General features: G+C 46.6%; 1 protein-coding gene across 2 annotated transcripts in view; it reads left to right on the forward strand.

The window, feature by feature from the left end:
* Positions 1-17182, forward strand: part of LOC309331411 (uroplakin-3b-like) — a 178405-nt gene extending 161223 nt beyond the window's left edge. The window contains exons 2-7 of one of the 2 annotated variants that reach the window (XM_081843634.1): positions 2627-4733; positions 9306-9455; positions 10793-11012; positions 14305-14381; positions 14641-14770; positions 15751-17182. In XM_081843634.1, the coding sequence (XP_081699760.1) occupies positions 4676-4733; positions 9306-9455; positions 10793-11012; positions 14305-14381; positions 14641-14770; positions 15751-15925 (810 nt within the window). In that variant the 5' untranslated portion in view covers positions 2627-4675 and the 3' untranslated portion in view covers positions 15926-17182. Of the gene's footprint in view, positions 1-2622; positions 4734-9305; positions 9456-10792; positions 11013-14304; positions 14382-14640; positions 14771-15750 lie in introns of those variants that run through there. The other variant, XM_081843633.1, reaches the window with a different exon arrangement.
* Positions 17183-19201: the final 2019 nt, after the last annotated feature.

Here is a 19201-nt window from a genome sequence, read left to right on the forward strand (position 1 = left end):
GGACATCCAGAACAGCCCCAAACGCCTGAAATGAGTTTCCTATGAGAAAAGGCTACAGCCTTTGGGCTTCTGAATTCAGGGTGGGAAGGCAAGGAAAGGAGAGGGGACTTGATGGAAGATGTTTAAAACGATGCATGGCGCGTGGAGTAAAAGGATAGAGGGATGCTCCTCTCCCAGCCAAGGGAAGTCCTCCTTCACACAGCAGATAGTTGGATTGTGGAACTCTCTCCCACAGGAGCCACTCGTGACCACTAGAATCCCAATACTCTGCTTGAAATGTGCCATCAACCTACAGAGAAGCTGCTGGCAGCTCTGTGTCCTTTGGAGCTGAAGTAAAATAGACCCCCTGCATCAGTAAAAGCAGGAATTAACACCCTGCATGCGTTATGCAAATCAAATAGGTTTGCATAATGTTATTCTCCATAATTCTGCATAATTTTTATTACTGTGCTAGTCATACGGAGAAGTAAAGTCTTACTCAGCTACCCTTTCAGCCTTCTGAGATAATGTGGCCTGTCTTTGCCTACATACTTTGAAGTGTATTTTCACAGCCATAAGGACTTGCTTACCAAAAGAACTTCAGCCCCTGAAATTTGAGATTCTCAGGATGCTGAGAATTGTATAACCATTATGTGGTTGCTTGGTTTTAATGCTACGGAGCTGGAATCCTCACAGAGTCACCAAAGTTTCTTGGTAACACCCCATCTGAATCACTATTTTGGGGCTGTGCTGATTTGTCAACAAAAAGCAGTTTCAGGGCCTTGGCACCCTGTTCAGAAATGACGTGTAACCCTTTATTACCTTTTCCAATCAAATTTTGTAACTGCTGGAGCCCCAACAGGCCTAAAGATAACTTTGATCCCTAAGATTTTGGAAGGTAAGGGTGTTGTAGTTTGGGAGTGATTTTCCCACTTTAAGCACTGTGGCAAAGGAATGGAGGAGTGGAGGTTTCCATTGGGACAAAGCTCACACTCATTGCCCGCTGCCATTTTTTATTGCAGCGTAGCAAATGAATAAAGATTATGCCAAGGTTGACCATAAGAGGGAGACATATGATCCACATTGGAGATGGAAGATCAAATCTCTGTCCAATGTTAGATTCATATCCCCGTGGGCAGGGCTCAGCAATCCAGGCTTTTCTCTCTTTCCCAGCTACTGGCAGACCTTCCCAGTTTCTCCAGCTTCTGAGAATTCAGACACCTTTTTGAATTTCTCCGGCCTCCTGTGGACTAGGAAGTTGGTTTTGACATCAAAGCGGGCCCAGCCTTCAAGCAAAGCCGACTTACCCCTGTGTTGTCTTTGCTGATCTGTATGATTGTCCTAAAGCTGAGCTATGCGTGGCTTATTTGGCTCATGAGCCTGACAAAGTTTTGAATCTAGACCATAAATGCTCCGCTGCTGGGAACAGAGAGCATAATAACCTCTAAACAATAAATACTTTTGCACAGAACTTGGAAACTGGTGATTTCTTCCTCACATTTTACTGTGAGTGTTGGAAATTCTACGTGGAGAAAAACTGGATGCAAGCGTCTTATTTAAACTACTCCCCTGCCCCACCTCCTTTTCAAAGCCTACCTTAGGAGTCATGAGGACTGGTCCCACTTAACAGTAATGAAGTAAAATTAAAATGCAGCCCTCCAGCTGCAGAATTCCACACATAGTAACCATTGCTGTACAGTGGTATCTCGGGTTACAGATGCTTCAGGTTACAGACTTTGCTAACCCAGAAATAGTAAAGGTAAAGGGACCCCTGACCATTAGGTCCAGTCGTGGCCGGCTCTGGGGTTGTGGCGCTCATCTCGCTTTATTGGCTGAGGGGACCGGCGTACAGCTTCCGGGTCATGTGGCCAGCATGACTAAGCCGCTTCTGGCAAACCAGAGCAGCACACGGAAACGCCGTTTACCTTCCCGCCAGAGCAGTACCTATTTATCTACTTGCACTTTGTTGTGCTTTCGAACTGCTAGGTTGGCAGGAGCAGGGACCGAGCAACGGGAACTCACTCCGTCGCGGGGATTCGAACCGCCGACCTGATCGGCAAGTCCTAGGCTCTGTGGTTTAACCCACAGTGCCACTTCAGGATAAGAACAGAAATGGTGCGGCGGCAGCACAGCAGCAGCGGGAGGCCCCATTAGCTAAAGTGGTACCTCAGGTTAAGAACAGTTTCAGGTTAAGAACGGACCTCCAGAACAAATTAAGTTCTTAACCCGAGTGTCAGGGAACTGACATCAGAGCGAGAGGCGGAGGCAGGGCTCCAGAGTAATGCTGGAGAGGGGACCAGTAGGGGGGAAGGAATTCAGCGTAACACCAATAGAGAAGAGAGGGAGATGGAGGAATTGGTGACAGGGCTCCGAGACCCTTCACCCGAATCTAGTGGAGAGAGCGCTGGCACGCCCCTGCCTTCCCCTTACTTGCGCAGACGCGTTCCGCGCAGGGAACATAGGAGGAGACTTGGCGTCAAACAGCTTTTATGCTGGAAGAGGTTCAAGAAACACCCACTGACGGATTCTGCAAGTGACTAACAGGTCACGGAGGGCGAGCTCTGACCCTAAGCATGGTTGGGCAAGCAATCTAACTAAACCGAAGGCAATTTACGCACAAGTAACCCCACACAACCATTACACCAAGGTACCACTGTATTCGAACACAGCCACTTGGTGAGGTCATCCTTCTCACTCTGGCAAGGGGTGAAAACTCCAATTTAAAGAGAGGAAAAGGTTCGAGAACAAGCATCCTATAGTGTTGTAGACTGTGAGCCTTGGGAATATCTGGATTTTGTCTTATTTTTTGGTGGTTCACCCAACCCCAAAAGAGCTCGTTGGAAGGAGGACAGAACACTTGCGTGCAGAGACAGAGCAAGCTACCTCCTCTGAGTAGAAGCAGTCCCAGGGCGTCTTTGCTTCCAAGGCACAGAGACATTATCGTTCTGCCCCCTCCCTGCAGAAGCTTGGCTGCAAGGAGGAAATGCCAAAGCAGTGGATCATCCAGAGAGACATCAGGCACCCTCCTCTTCAAATGAGTGCCCTGTGCTCTCGGGAGTTTACTCATCATTTAATCTCAAGTCTCTTTGGGGCGGCTCAGACCTGCCTACCCACATTAATGGACTGCCCAGTACAACCCAGCCTTGTGGAACTGGTTTGGCAGCATTACCCCCTAGCCTTGTCCATAACCTGTGTGACAGGTAGCATGGCTGGGAATTTGCACATATGTGTACCCACTCCCCAATCCAGACAGGTCTGGCGGCATTTTTCAAGTGTTTCTGCCGTTCCTGCCTCCCACCTGCCACGCTGTTCTTTTCCTGTGTTCCGCTGGCCTGGTTGATGGACCTACAAACATTCGCCCTCAAATATTGCTTATTTCTTAACTTAAAAGCATTCATGGACCATTTATAGGGAAGTTTATTTTTAATGTTTTATTATGTTTTTATATGTGTTGGAAGTCACCCAGAGTGACTGGGGCAAGCCAGTCAGATGGGTGGGGTACAAATAATAAAATAATAGTATTTACTACCACTACTACTTTTACCGGTACTCCTACAATTATGGGATAGGGCATCCCTATTTTAATCAGAAAAATGTTGGGAGTGTATGGACCTGTAGTCTAATGAATTGTTGGGCAGTACAAATAACAGAATTTGATGAGGCCCTCAGCTACTGAAGGTAATGGGGCCCAGCTATCCTTTGTCAAGAACAAATTGCCGCTGTTTTTTGTGTTGAATATATGCTATATGGTATTTTATGGACGTAATAGGTATCTAAAGCTATTTGCACATAACAAATAGGAGCCTACACAACACAAAACACTGTTGCTGTATGTAGGTTTTATTTTACTTTTTATCTTATATTTTGGAAATGTTCATCCAGTTGTTGTTTACCTTTAATTTTTTGGGTCCCTCCAAGAGAGTGGGGCCCTAAGCTATAGCTTGTTTAGCTTATATGTAAATCTGGCACTGGTCCTATTCCATACCCTCCAACATTTCTCCAATGAAAATAGTCCTAAGGAAAAGTGGGACATTTTGGGATCAAATCAGAAACTGGGATGGTTTTTTTTTTTTAAAAAAAAAATAAAACCAGGGAAGCGTTCATGGTGAGTTCTCTTTTTCTGGAAAAAAATAACACTGGGCATTATTAATAAATAAAAAACTGTCTTGCCAAACAAAGGTCAGCCAGGACTGGCTAATACCTGGATGGGAGTGTACAGGGGACCTCCCTGCGTATTAATTTTTTGATGGAAGGTATAAAATAAAATTCAGGAACGACAATAGGTAGATTTGGTTATGAAGCATCTTGATCCATCACACCTGGACCAGAGAGGCTGCTGGTCTCATCCGGCAAGCTCTTCCTATGTTCCTCTTGCTGGCTGTTGTGTGTATGTTTTTTCGGTGGGGCAGAATAAAAACAAGACAAACCTGCTCACTATCAGGGTCAAGATCCTCCTTACACAGGCTGGGAGGAATGTGGAAAGTGGGGAAGGGCCTAGGGCAGCCCCTGAAGGCAAAAGAAAAAAAGAAAAAGAGCCAGCCAGTTGAGGAGGAGGAGGAAGAGGAGGAAGATATTTCGCCTCAGTGGTCCTCTCTTCATTTGCACCCAGGACAGCAAGAGAAGCGGTTTCTGTGGCCCTGACCACCTCCTGTTTTAGTGAGGAGAAACATCTGGAGAAGATCCGGGCTGTGTGAAGATGGCCTCCATCCTTCTGCTTCTGCTGCTGGCAGCTGGAGGGACCATCGCTGGCATAGGTGACTATTGTTTGGTAACACTGTGAATTTTAAAGATAATTTTATATATATTCTGACCCATCCCCAGGATTTTGGGGTAGTTCCTTCAAAGAAACCTGGGAACGACAGACCCTCCAAGTGTCCCTATTTTCCAGGGACAGTCCTGGATTTACAGAAGCCGTCCCATTTTATGATTTGATCCCAGAATTTTCCTTAGGATGTCCCTATTTTCATCAGAGAAGTGTTGGAGGGTATGGAGTTATGCGACCCCCGAGCCAAGGGGGTCGCATAACTCCATCCTTTAGAAGATGTCTGAAGGCAGCCCTGTATAAGGAAGATTTTTTTATTTATTAATGTTTAATGTTTTATTGCATTTTTATATGTGTTGGTAGCTGCCCAGAATGGCCGGGGCAACCCATTCAGACAGGTGGGCTATAAATAATAATAAAAATATTGTTTTAATTTTTATTGCGGAATGAGGCATCCCTATTTTAATCGGAGAAGTGTTAGAGGGTATGGAACTGTAGAGTTGTAAAGTGCTGGGGGCTGTAGCTCTGTGAGGGGAAAACTACAGTTCCCATGATTCTTTGGGGAAAAGAATGTGCTTTAAAATGTGGCATATGTGTGTGGAGCAGTGCTTGGGATTTTTTTTCGTTTAGAGGAAAAGCTGAGTAAGAGGCAGCATGATAGAAGTTTATAAAATTAGACAGAGAAAGCGGACAGAAGAAAGTTTTTCTCCCTCGTAACACTAGAATTTGTAACAAAGTTGAATGTCGGAAGTTTGATGTGTCTTGAGTGTAGATGACCAGGGTAGGTGGAATGGAAGGAATAAATTTGATTCAGTTCCTCTTTAAAGATAAATTTGCTCTTCCTGAAACAATGCTTGAACCAAAACACATCCATCCTTCAGAATTCACGCTTCTGCAAATTTTGTAGTGTCATTCTCCAAGTGAATAAATGGTACGGAAATGCAAGTACTGCATAAAATCTGCATATATCTGTGAAGGAAAGATATTTAAAACATGCATTCTATTCCGGATATTACTTTGTAAAAAGAAAGAGAAAGAAAAGCCAAATTGCATAAAAACATGTAGATTTGGAGAAATTCAAACTTCAATGCTACCAAATTTTCATGGCAAGTTGTTTTCTTTTTAAATCTGATGTGGAAATGTGGAGACTTGAAGAATAGAAAAACGAGAAGTAGAACTTGATAGATTTGCCCATCTCTATTGGGGAGGGCAGGATCGCTGTTTGCCGCTTTGCCTCAGGCAGCAAACCACCCACCCTTTGCCCAGTTAACCAGGAGGACTTCGGAATGGAACCGGACCATACATTTAAACTACTGTCATACCATTTTATATAGTAACGGCTTTCCCCCTGAGAATTCTGGGAGCTGTAGTTTGTGAAGAATGCTGAGAGTTTATTATCTTCATCTCTATCCCACCTTGCCTCTCCGAGGAGCTCAAGGTGGTGTAGGTGGGTCTCCCTCTCCCCAATTAATCCCCACAACAACCCTGTGAGGTAGATTGGGCTGAGAGGCAGTGACTGCCCCGTTCCCCCAGGTTGCCAAGTGAGCTTCATGGCCGTCTGGGGGGCGGGGGGCGGATTTGAACCCTTGTCTCCCAGATCCTAGTCTGAGACTCTACCCAATACACCACCCTGGCTGTTTAACGAACACTCCACCTCTTTCCCCTGGCAGAGCTACAATTCCCAGAGTGGCTTAACAGGTAAGAGGGAACTCTAGGAATTTTAGCTCTTTGACGGAGGAATAGGAGCCTCCTAACAACTCTTTTTTAAAGTTATAATTTTTATTGGTATTTTCATTTTCAAAAACCACTGTGTTCTTTTACATATCTTTACGTTACCTATACAGTCATATCTCAGGTTACAGACACTTCAGGTTACCTTTTTTGGGGTTACGGACCCGCCGAAACCCAGAAGTACCGGAACGGGTTACTTCCGGTTTCAGCGATCGTGCATGTGCAGAAGCGCTAAATCACGCTTTGCGCATGCGCAGAAGTGCCGAATCGTAACCCGCATGTGCGCAGACATGGCACTGCGGGTTGCGAATGTGCCTCCCACACGGATCACGTTCGCAACCCAAGCATCCGCTGTATTCTGACTCTCTCGAGTCAACCACTTCGCCCCATCCCAGCCAACTGACTTTCTAACTTCCAATTATAATTTCATCCGCATTTCTCATTCCCCACATCTACCTTTCCTTTTACTTTAAGATTCCTTATCATTGTAAATAAGTTTCTAATTTTAACTGACAAAACTTTAAGCCAGTCCTGTTAGTGTTGTTAAACGTTTACAATGTTCTTTCAAATAAATAATAAATTGACTCCAGTCTTTTTCAAACTGTTGGTCTCGCTGGTCTCGGATTTTCTCGTACAGTCTTGCCATCTCTGTATATTCAATCATCTTGTTCTGCCATTCTTCGACTGCCGGGGTTTCTTGCTGTTTCCACTTCTGGGCTGAAAGAATCCTTGCCGCTGTTGTTGCGTATGAGAATATAGTATGGTCTTTCTTAGGGATCTCTTCTCCTAAAATACCTAACAAGAAAGCTTCTGGTTTCTTATGGAATATGTTCTTACACACTTTCTTAAGTTCATTATAGATCGTGTCCCAGTATGCTTTCAAAACCTTAGGGCAAGTCCACCACATATGGTGAAAGTTACCTTCTTTTTCTTTACATTTTCAACATAAATTATCAGATGTTCTATACATTTTTGCTAATTTAGTTGGCGTCAAATACCATCTATACATCATTTCCCATATATTTGCCTCCTAACAACTCTCAGTGCCCTTAACAAACTACAGCTCCCAGGATTCTTTGGGGGAAGCCATGACTGTTTAAAGTAGTATTGTATGGTGTGAATGTGGTCCAGGTTTTCTTGAAAATCCATCTTCTAAGATCACTGAGAAAGGAAGGATCGCATCATGGGGGGCTCCCATTCTGAGGGGTACAGTTGGCACCTATGCTGGGGTCTCTTTCATCTCAGAGGTATCCAGAGCTGTTGAGCCTGACAGCAGACTTGCTGCCCTCACCTGGAGAAACACTAGATTGCATGGCCAGTTTGGGGGGGGGGGTGCCTGGCTGATCTGTCCAGAAAAAAGAGGAGCTTGTCTTGTGTAAATTTATACACTCTAAAAATTGCAGGGAGTAGTGAATAGACACCCCATTCCCACCATATGTTCAAAGCACTACAATACCACTATGGGATCCGTGGTTTGTTGAGGGTGCTGAGAGATGTCAGGAGACCCTAAATTCCTCAGAGAACCATGATTCTCAGAGTGTTTTAACAATCCTGCTTCGCAGGGAACTCTGGGAATTGTAGCTGTGGGAGGGGAACTGGGGGGGGGGTGTCTCCTAACAACTATCATCACCTTTAAGAAGCAACAGATCCCATAATTATTTGGGGGAAGTTAGTAGTTTGTTTAAACTTTAAAGGTGGACTTAGACACAGTCGTGGTGGATAAAGCTAACAATAGCTACTAGTTGTGATGACATTGTCTTCTCTCCACTGTGTTCCTGATTGGGGGATTATTTACTTACTTATTTATTTATTCCATCTGCCTCCCACCTTTCCTGCAAGGAGCTCAGGGCAGCAAGGAAAGCCCGTGTGGTGTAACAGTGGGAATGTTGGATCAGCCCCTGGGAGACAAGGCTTCGAATCCCCACTCAGCAATGAGGAAGCTCACTGGGTGAACTTGGCCCAGTCACCAGTGATTTTTTTTTTTCTTCTGGGGATACACAGATTCACAAAATGTTTTTGTACTTTTGTCCATTTACTGTATTTATTTCCCCCGATTTGAACCATAAAATGGTGGTTTTCTTTGAGTCAAAATGAGAGTAACCGTAAACATTTTTTTAAGGCAGGGGAAAAAGTACTGCCAGTCAACATTCCTCAGCCTAATCTTCTTCACAGGGTTTCTGTGAGGACAAAATGGGGGAACCATGTACACCACCTTGAGCTCCTTGGAGGAGGAAGTGCTGTATAAATGTACAGTGGTACCTCGGGTTACAGACGCTTCAGGTTACAGACTCCGCTAATCCAGAAATAGTACCTCGGGTTAAGAACTTTGCTTCAGGATGAGAACAGAAATCATGCGGCGGCAGTGGGAGGCCCCATTAGCTAAAGTGGTACCTCAGGTTAAGAACAGTTTCAGGTTAAGAACGGACCTCTGGAACGAATTAAGTTCTTAACCCAAGGGACCACTCTAATCAGTCAATAAATGCATGGTTCTCCCTCTCTCTGTTTTATCCTCACATCAACCCTGGAAGGTAGGTTAGGTCGAGATACAGTAACTGGCCCAAGGCCACCCAGCGAGCTTCCTCATGGCCGAGTGGGGGTTCAAACCCTGGTCTCCCCAGGCCCTAATTCTCAGTGCTCTAACCACTAGATCACACTGCCTCACTTCCCTTTGGAGCATCTGGCTGGCTGCCGTGAGAACTGGATGCCTGGCCCCCTTTGGCCTGATGCAGCTGCAGGCGTCTCCTGATGTCCTTCTGATGGCAAATGTTTGCGTACCTCACAGTTTTCTGCATCTGGGAGTAGGAACCCACTGAATCTCCCTGTGTATTTTCAGAGACGATCTCCTACACCCCCTCTGTCTCCAACAAGCCATTGGAAGGGAAAACCACTCAAAGCACCTTCGCCCTGACGCTACCTCACTGCATTTTTGACCGATTTGCCAATGCCTCGGACAATATCTGGTTGGTGGTCACGTATGCGAACGGTGAGTCTGCGGTGAGCTTTTTGTAGAGCCCACCAAAATCTGGACAATGGGGTTAGAGGGGGGAGGGTTCTCAATTTAAACCCTTGTCAACTCAAAACTACCTGCAACTTTTACTTTTCTATTTCCCAGTTTAAATTTTTGACATCTCTCCCAGTCTGAGTTGCTGCAACACTCAGATATTTTAGAAAGCCAGGGTTGTAGATGAGTAGAGATGGCATGTTGACAGTTAATGCAACCACCTTAAAAGCAGGGCTGCAAGCTTTCAGCAATAAATAAATGAACTTGAAGCAGCAAGAAAAGACAAGACAGCTTAATTTAGGTTACAAAATGGTAAATGTTTCTAAATTTTATGTCTAAGCTAAACAAGCTACAGCTTAGGGAGTGGCCCCCCCAATTTTAATATTAATATACTTCTTCTTAATTGTATTTCAGTTCAACAATTACTTTGATAAAATACATATTTTGTTATGTGCAAATTGCTTTAGATACCTATTAGGTCCATAAATTACCACATAGCATATATTCAACACAGAAAACAGCGGCAATTTGTTGTTGACAAAGGACAGCTGGACATATAAAGGGCCCCATTACCTTCAGCAAACGGACACGGGTGGCGCTGTGGGTTAAACCACTGAGCCTAGGACTTGCCGATCAGAAGGTCAGTGGTTCAAATCCCCGCAACGGCGTGAGCTCCTGTTGCTCGGTCCCAGCTCCTGCCAACCTAGCAGTTCGAAAGCACATCAAAATGCAAGTAGATAAATAGGTACCGCTCCGGCAGGAAGATAAAAGGCGTTTCTGTGCACTGCTCTGGTTCGCCAGAAGCGGCTTAGTCATGCTGGCCACATGACCCGGAAGCTGTACGCCGGCTCCCTCAGCCAATAAAGCGAGATGAGTGCCGCAACCCCAGAGTCGGCCACAACTGGACCTAATGGTCAGGGGTTCCTTTACCTTTACCTTACGTTCAGTAGCTTACGGCCTCATCAAACCTAAATCTGGTCCTGATAGAAACGCAAAGATGGCTTGCTAAAAACATGCAGTCTGGGTTTGGAGCAACCAGCCCAAACATCCTTACTGGTTGGTTCACATGGGGGAAAGGTTTAAGAAGAGTTTGGTAGTCCTTTCTCCCAAGGTGATGGGGTGTGACCTCGCTAAGCCTGGCAGGACACCTTACTCTATGATATTAACCCCTTTGTGCATTAATTAGAATTAAGCATGTTGGTTATATGAGGCTGGAGGTATTCCACAAGCAGAGGGGGCTGTCTTGGTCCTTACAGAAATATTCCTTCAGCAGCAAAATGTTTCATTCCTGCCCCTGCTATGCCTCCTCCACCCAACAGCCACAGCCAGATTCAAGAACCCCAAAACACCTCAAGAGATCCCGCCATACGAAGCTCTGTTCACCTCTCACGGCTACATGACCATGAAGTCCACCCCCGCCCAGTACTGCAAAGCCGGTAATCCCAATACCGTCCTCCGGGTAGGAGGCGAATCGTCTTGCAAGAACGACGACACCCAGACCAGCTGCAATGGGCCGCTGCCTTCTCCTGCTGCTTTCAGGTAACAATTCATCAGCTGACTTGATGCAGAGCAGAGGAGCTGAATTTGCATGGGAAACTCAGACAGAGACCCTTAGCCAATTCAACTATTATTGTTGTTGCTTGCCACCCCAATCTCTGAGTGATGCAAGATTTCAGGGGTTCCAGGCGCTTCCCCAGGGATCGTGTTCCCTTTTGGAAATGTGGCACAGCGGAGACCGTGGTGTCTTTAGGATATAACGGTTTATTGACACATATATACAACCTGAGCCTACGATGGAGGGGCTCACAGCATTAACACTCCAATGGGGCCTTGCTTCCCATGTGGACACAGGCCTGGATCCAGAAATAAACCAAACATCTCTTTCTTTCTTTCTTTCTTTCTTTCTTTCTTTCTTTCTTTCTTTCTTTCTTTCTTTCTCTCTTCCCAGCTTGCTGCTTTGCCTCTAGCTCACATCACTGCATCTCTCTGCTCTCAACTCTTGCTCTTTCTTCCTAACTACCTGGAGTTGAGGGAGGGGCTTCACCCACTGGCCATCTCGCACAGAGCCCCTTTCCTTTGTTCCCCTTAATGGCTCATCACCCAGGCTATTGCTTCCACCAGAAGGCTAGCCTGGCTCTTCCAATAATTAGAAGTCTGATTACCGTATTTTTCGCCCTATAGGACTCACTTTCCCCCCTCCAAAAATGAAGGGGAAATGTGTGTGCGTCCTATGGGGCGAATGCAGGCTTTCGCTGAAGCCTGGCTTCAGGAAGCTATTCGCAAGCCTTGGGAGCCCGCGGGAGTTCCCGCCGGGCTCCCACGGCTTGCGCAGAGCTGCCTCTACACCCGAAGCCCGGGCGCGCTGAGCAGTCACGCCCGGGCTTCGGGTAGCTCTGCGCAAGCCGCGGGAGCCCTCCCATGGCTTGCGGAGAGCAGCCTGTTCTGGGGGCTGGGGAAGCTCCGGCTTCCCCCGCCCCAGCCCTGCACCTGGGGGGTGGAAATAATTTCTTTCTTTCTTTATTTCCCCACCCCCCCAAAAAAAACTAGGTGCGCCCTATGGGCCGGTGCGCCCTATGGGGCGAAAAATACGGTAAATTCTAGCACTCGCTGGATCCAGGGATTGGAAGGGTCTCGGCATACAACCTAACGCCTCAAACTCTTAATATCATCATCATCATCATCATCATCATTATCATCCCACCTTTCCCTCAAACCAGGGCTCAAGGCAGCTTATGTAAATTAAAGCAACACCGATAAAATATAGAAAGCTCAAAGACAATCATTAAAAAGTAATTAAACTATAATAAAATTAAAACATGGCTTCCAGAGATGTCTGAAAACGCCACACACCCCTCTTAGAAATGAAGCGGCCGTGTCGTCAGTCCTGGCTTCTCTGAAGCCTGAGGCACCTTGAGTTTCTGACGGCTCAGAACCATCCCTCTACCCAAACATCCATGGCAGGGCAGATCTGTTCAGCCAGAAATTCCACATTGCACTCCACGTGAGTTGACATTTCTGAGGGCCTGGAAAGAGGCCTCAGGCGAAGGAGCTTATTATGGGTGCAGTCAGGGCTATGTCTCCTATTTTAAACACAGGCCTGGAAGATACAGCAAAGGCCTCCGCCCTGCGATCAGGTGAGAGTCTCCCTTGCAGAGAAAGTTTAGATTGACATTTATTGAGCAAGTTGGAGCTTCCTGATTAGAATGGGGGTGGAGACGCTCCTTCAGGTATACTGGGACAAGGCCATTTAGGGCTTTAAAGTTCAGCACCAACACTTTGAATTGTGCTTGGAAACATACTGGGAGCCTATGTAGGTCTTTCAGGACCAGTGTTATATGGTCTCGGCGGCCGCTCCCAGTCACCAGTCCAGCTGCTGCATTCTGGATTAATTGCAGTTTCCAGGTAACCTTCAAAGGTAGCCCCACGTAGAGCACGTTGCAGCAGTCCAAACGGGAGATAACTAGAGCATACACCACTCTGGCGAGACAGTCTGCGGGCAGGGAGGGTCTTAGCTTGCCTACTGGTAGACAGCTGCCCTCGACACAGAATTGACCTGCACCTCTATAAACAGCTGTGAGTCCAAAATGACTCCCAGGCTGCACACCTGGACCTTCAGGGGCAATGTTACCCCATTTAGGACCAGGGAGTCCTCCACACCTGCTCGCCCCCTGTCCCCCAATAACAGTGCTTCTGTCTTGTCAGGATTCAACCTCAATCTGTTAGCTGTCAGGATTCAACCTCAATCTGTTAGCTGCCATCCATCCTCCAACTGCCTCCAGACACTCGCACAGGACCTTCACTGCCCTCACTGGTTCTGATTTGAAGGAGAGGTAGAGCTGGGTATCATCCACATACTGATGGACATCCAGCCCAAACCTCCTGATGATCTCTCCCAGCGGCTTCATGTAGATGTTAAAAAGCATGGGGGAGAGGATGGAACCCTGAGGCACCCCACAAGTGAGAGCCTAGGGGTCTGAACACTCATCCCCCCAACACCACTTTCTGGACACGGCCCAGGAGGAAGGAGCGGAACCACTGTATAACAGTGCCCCCAGCTCCCAGCCCCTCTAGACGATCCAGAAGGATGTCATGGTCAATGGTATCAAAGGCTGCTGAGAGATCCAGCAGGACTAGGAAACAGCTTTCACCTTTGTCCCTTGCTCGCCAGAGATGATTGACCAGTGCGACCAAGGCAGTGCGACCAAGGTGAGGCCTGAATCTTGACTGGAAGGGATCAAAATGGTCCGCATCCTCCAGGGTGCTTGGAGTTGTTCAGCAACCACCAACTCAATCACCTTCCCAAGAATGAAAGATTTGAGACTGGGTGATAGTTGGCCATATTGGCCGGGTCCAAATATATATATATATTTTTAAGAAGCAGTTTAATAACTGCCTCTTTCAGTGGGTCTAGGAAGGCTCCCTCACTGAGGGAAGCATTCACCACCCCCTGGAGCCCATCGCCCAGCCCTTCCTGGCTCGCTTTTATAAGCCAGGATGGACAAGGATCAAGGAGACAGGTGGTTAGTTTCACTCATCCAAGCAGCCTGTCCACATCCTTGGAGGCAACAGATTGGAATTGATCCCACACAACTTGACTGGACAGGGCTCTAGCACTCTCCCGCCCCAGCCCTACTCCCACGGTGGAGTCTACCTCTTTCTGAATCTGAGCGACTTTATCTGCAAAGAACTTTGCAAAATCATTGCAGGAAACCAAGGCTAGATGCACACGCTGGACCTAGATTCAACCAGTGATTTGTTCCAATAAAGTTTAGTAAGACATCCCTGATATTTCCACCCACCCACCTCTGTCTCTTTTTAAACTCCTCCTCAGAGTGAAATTCCTCATCATGGATTCCAAGGGACCAAAAGCTGAAACAAAGTGGTCCGCTCCAATTCCGTTGAAAGGAGGTATGTTATAAAAGAAAGAGGTTCGCCGAGAAGATCTGGGCTGGCTCAATGTGATTTGCCACCTGAGGCAAAGGGCAACGTGGCGCCCTGTCACCAGAAGCTGACCAAGCGGGCAGGGGAACTGGCAGAGTCCTCACAAAGGCACCTGAGTCAGACCATCTAGCTCAATATTGTTTACACTGACTGGCAGCTGCTCCCCAGAATTTCAGGCAGCCGAGGAACCGATAAGAAAATTGCCTCCTTTTGTTATCTCTTTCAGGTGAAGCGTGGGAGACCGTGGATACCTGGCCTGGACGTCGCAGTGGAGACATGATCGTCATCACCACTATTCTCTCTGCCCTTTGTGGGGTTGTCACCATCGGCTTCCTAAGCACCGTCAGCTATGAATGGTAAGACTTTGCTGCCTCTCTAGATTTCTCCCTAGATTTGAGAGAAGCCAGCAGGCTTAGTGGGGCACTGGAAGGGGATTGTGGTAGAGGGCAAGTCCCGGGTTTTACCCCAGTGAGGCCTTCTGCTAAAACACCAAAGTGATCAACAGGCCCTCGCTGCTCCTCTCATAACGGGACTTTCAGGTTTGTTAGCACAGAGGGAGTTGGAGGATGAGGAAAACCATCCAGCCCACAGGCTAGGTACGTTTTCCCTTTCCTTTGATGGGATTCCTGATTCACGCTAGCAGTTCAAACAGCAGCTGTGTCACATTTTGCTAAAGCTCAGCGTTTTCTTACAAGCAGAACTGAGTTGCACTTGCATTGCTTCGTATGTAAACCGCAGGAAGATCTGTGCTTATATTAAGAGAGCCAGTGTGGTGTAGTGGTTAAGAGCGGTGGACTCGTAATCTGGGGAACCGGGTTCGCTTCCCCGCGCCTCCACATGCAGCTGCTGGGTGACCTTGGGCCAGTCACACTTCTCTGAAGTCTCTCAGAGAAGAGTGTTTGTTGTGGGGGAGGAAGGGAAAGGAGATTGTGAGCCGCTTTGAGACTCCTTAGGGTAGTGATAAAGCGGGATATCAAATCCAAACTCTTCTTCTCCTTCTTAAGTGGGATATTTCAAAATATATTAAAAAATGAACGAACGCATGCTGTCAGATGTAAGCACCACTGAGTTGCAAGGCTAAGGTCAAACCTCCATGGGACAGCATCTGTTTCACAGGTAGAAGATCCCAGGTTCGAGCCCCAGCACCTCCAGTTTGGGCTTTGGGAGGTTCCCTGCCTGAATTCCCTGGGAGCCACTGCCAGTCCGTGTAGACAATACTGAGCTAAATGGATCAGTGATCTGACTCAGTATAAGAAGGCAGTTTCTGATGCTGCCCCCCATCACTCGTTCCCAGCTTTCCTCCGACATTCATGCTCTGTGCTCTTTCTCTCTCCAGTTTCAAGCTTTGCCGCCCAGGCCCACCGGAAAACCAAGAGGAGGAGCCCCCGCGCCAAGACCCCTTCCAAGGCAGCCGCTATGATACGCACCACATCCCTCCTGCCCCTCCTGCGCCTCCCCCTCCCCCTGCCATGGACATGCCAAGCCCCCACCACCTCAGCACTGCATCCTAGATACCCCTCCCCCCCAGGTGGGTCTCTGGGTAGTTCAACATGCACCCTACATCTAAAACGCACATTACAAGCACACGACTTCCCCAAAGAACACTGGGAACTGTAGTTTGCTAGGCTTGCTGGGGACGGTAGCTGTGCAACAGGAAGACTACAGTTCCCATAATTCTTAGGGGGAAGTTGTGTGCTTGAAATGCGCACTGCGAACATACTTTAAGTGTGGCCCTGCCCTCCCGTGTCTGTTTGCAGTCTGATTCCATCCAGACCAGACAGCCACTCACTCACCCAAAAGTAGCCCTGTTACATCAACACTCACAACTTAATCCCACTACCTTGACCACCTTCCTTCTCCAGGTTTTATTCGTCCACTCAGCAATATAAGCCTGTCCTCCATTCACTTTTTCAAACATCACGTTACTAAGCTGGCTGTGATTGTTTCCTCTTTTTCCTTTTCTTTAAATGACTTTTTATTGGGTTTGGTAAACAACAGTCCTGGGGATAATAAATGATGCGAATAAAGAGACCAAGTCTTATTGTGTCATTTGTATAACGCAAAAAACAACGTGATAAATTTGCAGCGATATCTGCGACATATGGTGCGTTAGTGATCAATGTAAAGGTTCTTGGTTTAAAGAAACAAAAATGGGAAACACAATAGAACAGAATTATCAGGGAACATTCAGCATCGCATAGATAAAAGTCCAACCAGGAGCCCTCATGGTTGTGCTTTGATTAAGTATGAGTAATACTCATTGTTCCTCTTATGTTACCAACGGAAAAAAATATAAAGTGTTGGTTTATTGATAAATGGGGGAGGGGGTTCAAAGTGAAGATTATAATTTACATTTAAATTTCAATTTCGATCAGCCAGATTGAGACATATGCTGATGGTGTGAGGGAAAATTGTTCATTTTCTGGAATACTGGCATAGACTCATAAAACTAGAGTTGGCTGGGGTCCCAAGGGCCGTGGCTATCCTACCTCTACTTAAACCCCCCCAATGAAGGATATGTCATGAAATTCAACCACACTGGGCTCAAGCCATCTGTCCACCTGTCAACCATAGTATATTTGTTAATCTCTGAAGGAGGGCTGTTTCTCAATCTGTTTTGTACCAATTGTCTATCATTGTGCCAGAAAGGTCTCTCCAGTATGTTGCATGTTGCCACTTGTAATAAATGGCTTATTCATTCTTTACTATGGAAATCCAGATTGTTGTCTTGAAATACATTTAATAAAGCTAATTCTGGTTCAACTGCCCATTGTTGTTTCGTTATTAATTTCTCTGAATATCAAATTCCAGAAAGGCTGGGTTTTTGTATGTTTACCCACCATGTGTGTAGAAGATGTGGTGTAGCCTTATGAGGCTTTGCCCTCCGGTGGGGAAAAATATTGCGCCCGGGAAAGGGAGATGGGAGTCAACAGACACTCAAGGAATAGTTTTGGAGAAAAAGCTTTATTTTTACCATCCATGAACTGGTAGAAGGAGCAAGTGTGATAGATTCACAAAACAAGCCCGGGTTCACAGTCATTTGCACAGAGCATATATTCCCCTTCCAGTTCCCTCCCCTTTCTCCTCCCCTTCAAGAGTCCTGCCTCGAGTTCCCCTGAGCATGAACAGAAAGCTCCTGTATTGGGACTATTGGGACTCTTGGCACCCTTCCCAGGAAAAAGGGGGGGGGGGTGAGAGCAGTTCAGCATGTCCAAGATGTGTTACAACCAAATGAGATAAAAGTCAGTTCTCAGACTTGAGTATTCTTGGCAATGACAGAGCCTATTCATTAGTGTTTTGAAGCCTTCTCGTACTGATAAAAGAATAACATTTTGCCTTTGCCACAGCATCTTGTGAGAAAACAGAGGAAAACTTAGCTGTGGATTTTTAGAAGAGAGAAAAGGAATTTGGGACAGTTTGAGGCCTGGTTGGGGTGATTATTGAGGGGGGTGACTTCGGGCCTAGGTCACCTGTCCTCACCTCCTACAGTGGGACATTTATTTATTTTTAAATGACAATAATAATATTATAATGCAGACTCCCCCCCCCCCACTATGCCCTCCTGTTGTCTTGAATCCAGCACTGTTCAAATTTGGTGCTGGACGCAAGACATGTTGCTTTTGGCAGGGATCAGACATGTATGTTATATCACAGTTTTATTGCTACAGGAGAAGGAACTGAAGCTTAAATTGTTCTGGTCGCCTCATCTCAGAAAGGATATTGCAGAGTTGGCAAAAGTTCAGAAAAGGAGACCCAAAATAATAAAGGTGGAGACAGATCAGTCCTATGAAGAAAGGCTGCAACATTTGGGAAATTTTAGCTTAGAGAAAAGGCAGGAATGCTTTTGAAGTCCAGTTGCTGGAAGCCAGAGAAGAGGAGAGGGCTCTTGTGCTCAGATCCTGCTGCTGGACTAGAGGGGCCCTGGGCCTGAACCCACAGGCTCTTATGTTCTTAAACAGATTTACTATTTCTTCTTCTTTTCATTTCCTGAATTTTCCTGTTCTTACTTTTATTTACTTTTAGCCACACGTTACGCAAAATGAGAGTTAATTTTGCCAATAGAATCTATGTACAAAAGCTCTGCGTGTGCCAACTTGACACTGCGTAAATAAATCTTGAAAAAAGAAAGAAGAAGCCCTTTGGAGATCTGAACGTGGAAACCCTAAAGCAGGGCTGGGCAAGATTGAAAATATTTCTCTGCCACTGAAGTGTGAAAGGGTTTGAGTCACCCAGTGCGCTAACATATGAGCCCCACCCTGGATACACAGACCTGGACACTGGTGCTTGGGGATTCCCACCCCAACCCCCAACCCCACTGGATGGGACTCCTTCCTGTCGCTGGAAATAAGAGAAAAGTTTGTCAAATCTTAGTTTTTCTCCCTCTCATAACACTAGAACTCATGGGCATCCAATGGAGCTGAATTTTGGAAGATTCGGGACAGGTAAAAGAAAGGACTTCTTAAACTGTTAAACTGCGGAACTCCCTTCCACAGGAGGCAGGGATGGCAGCCAAACTGGATAGCTTTAAAAGAGGAATAGGCAAATTCATGGAGGAAGAGGAGAAGGCTATTATGGCTCTGCTCTGCCACCACAGCTTGAGACAGCAATGCTTCCCAGTGGCGTAGCGTGGGGGGTGCAGGGGGGGGCCGGCCGCACCGGGCGCAACATCTGGGGGTTAGGGTTAGGGGCGCAAATCCATGGGTTAAGGGGAGCAAATTACTTGCCTTGCTGACAACCCACGCTACGCCACTGATGCTTCCGAATACTAGCTGCTGGAAAACAAGTAT

This window comes from Podarcis erhardii (assembly GCF_964252035.2).
Source record: "Podarcis erhardii genome assembly, chromosome: 16".
NCBI classification, from domain to species: Eukaryota; Metazoa; Chordata; class Lepidosauria; order Squamata; family Lacertidae; genus Podarcis; species Podarcis erhardii.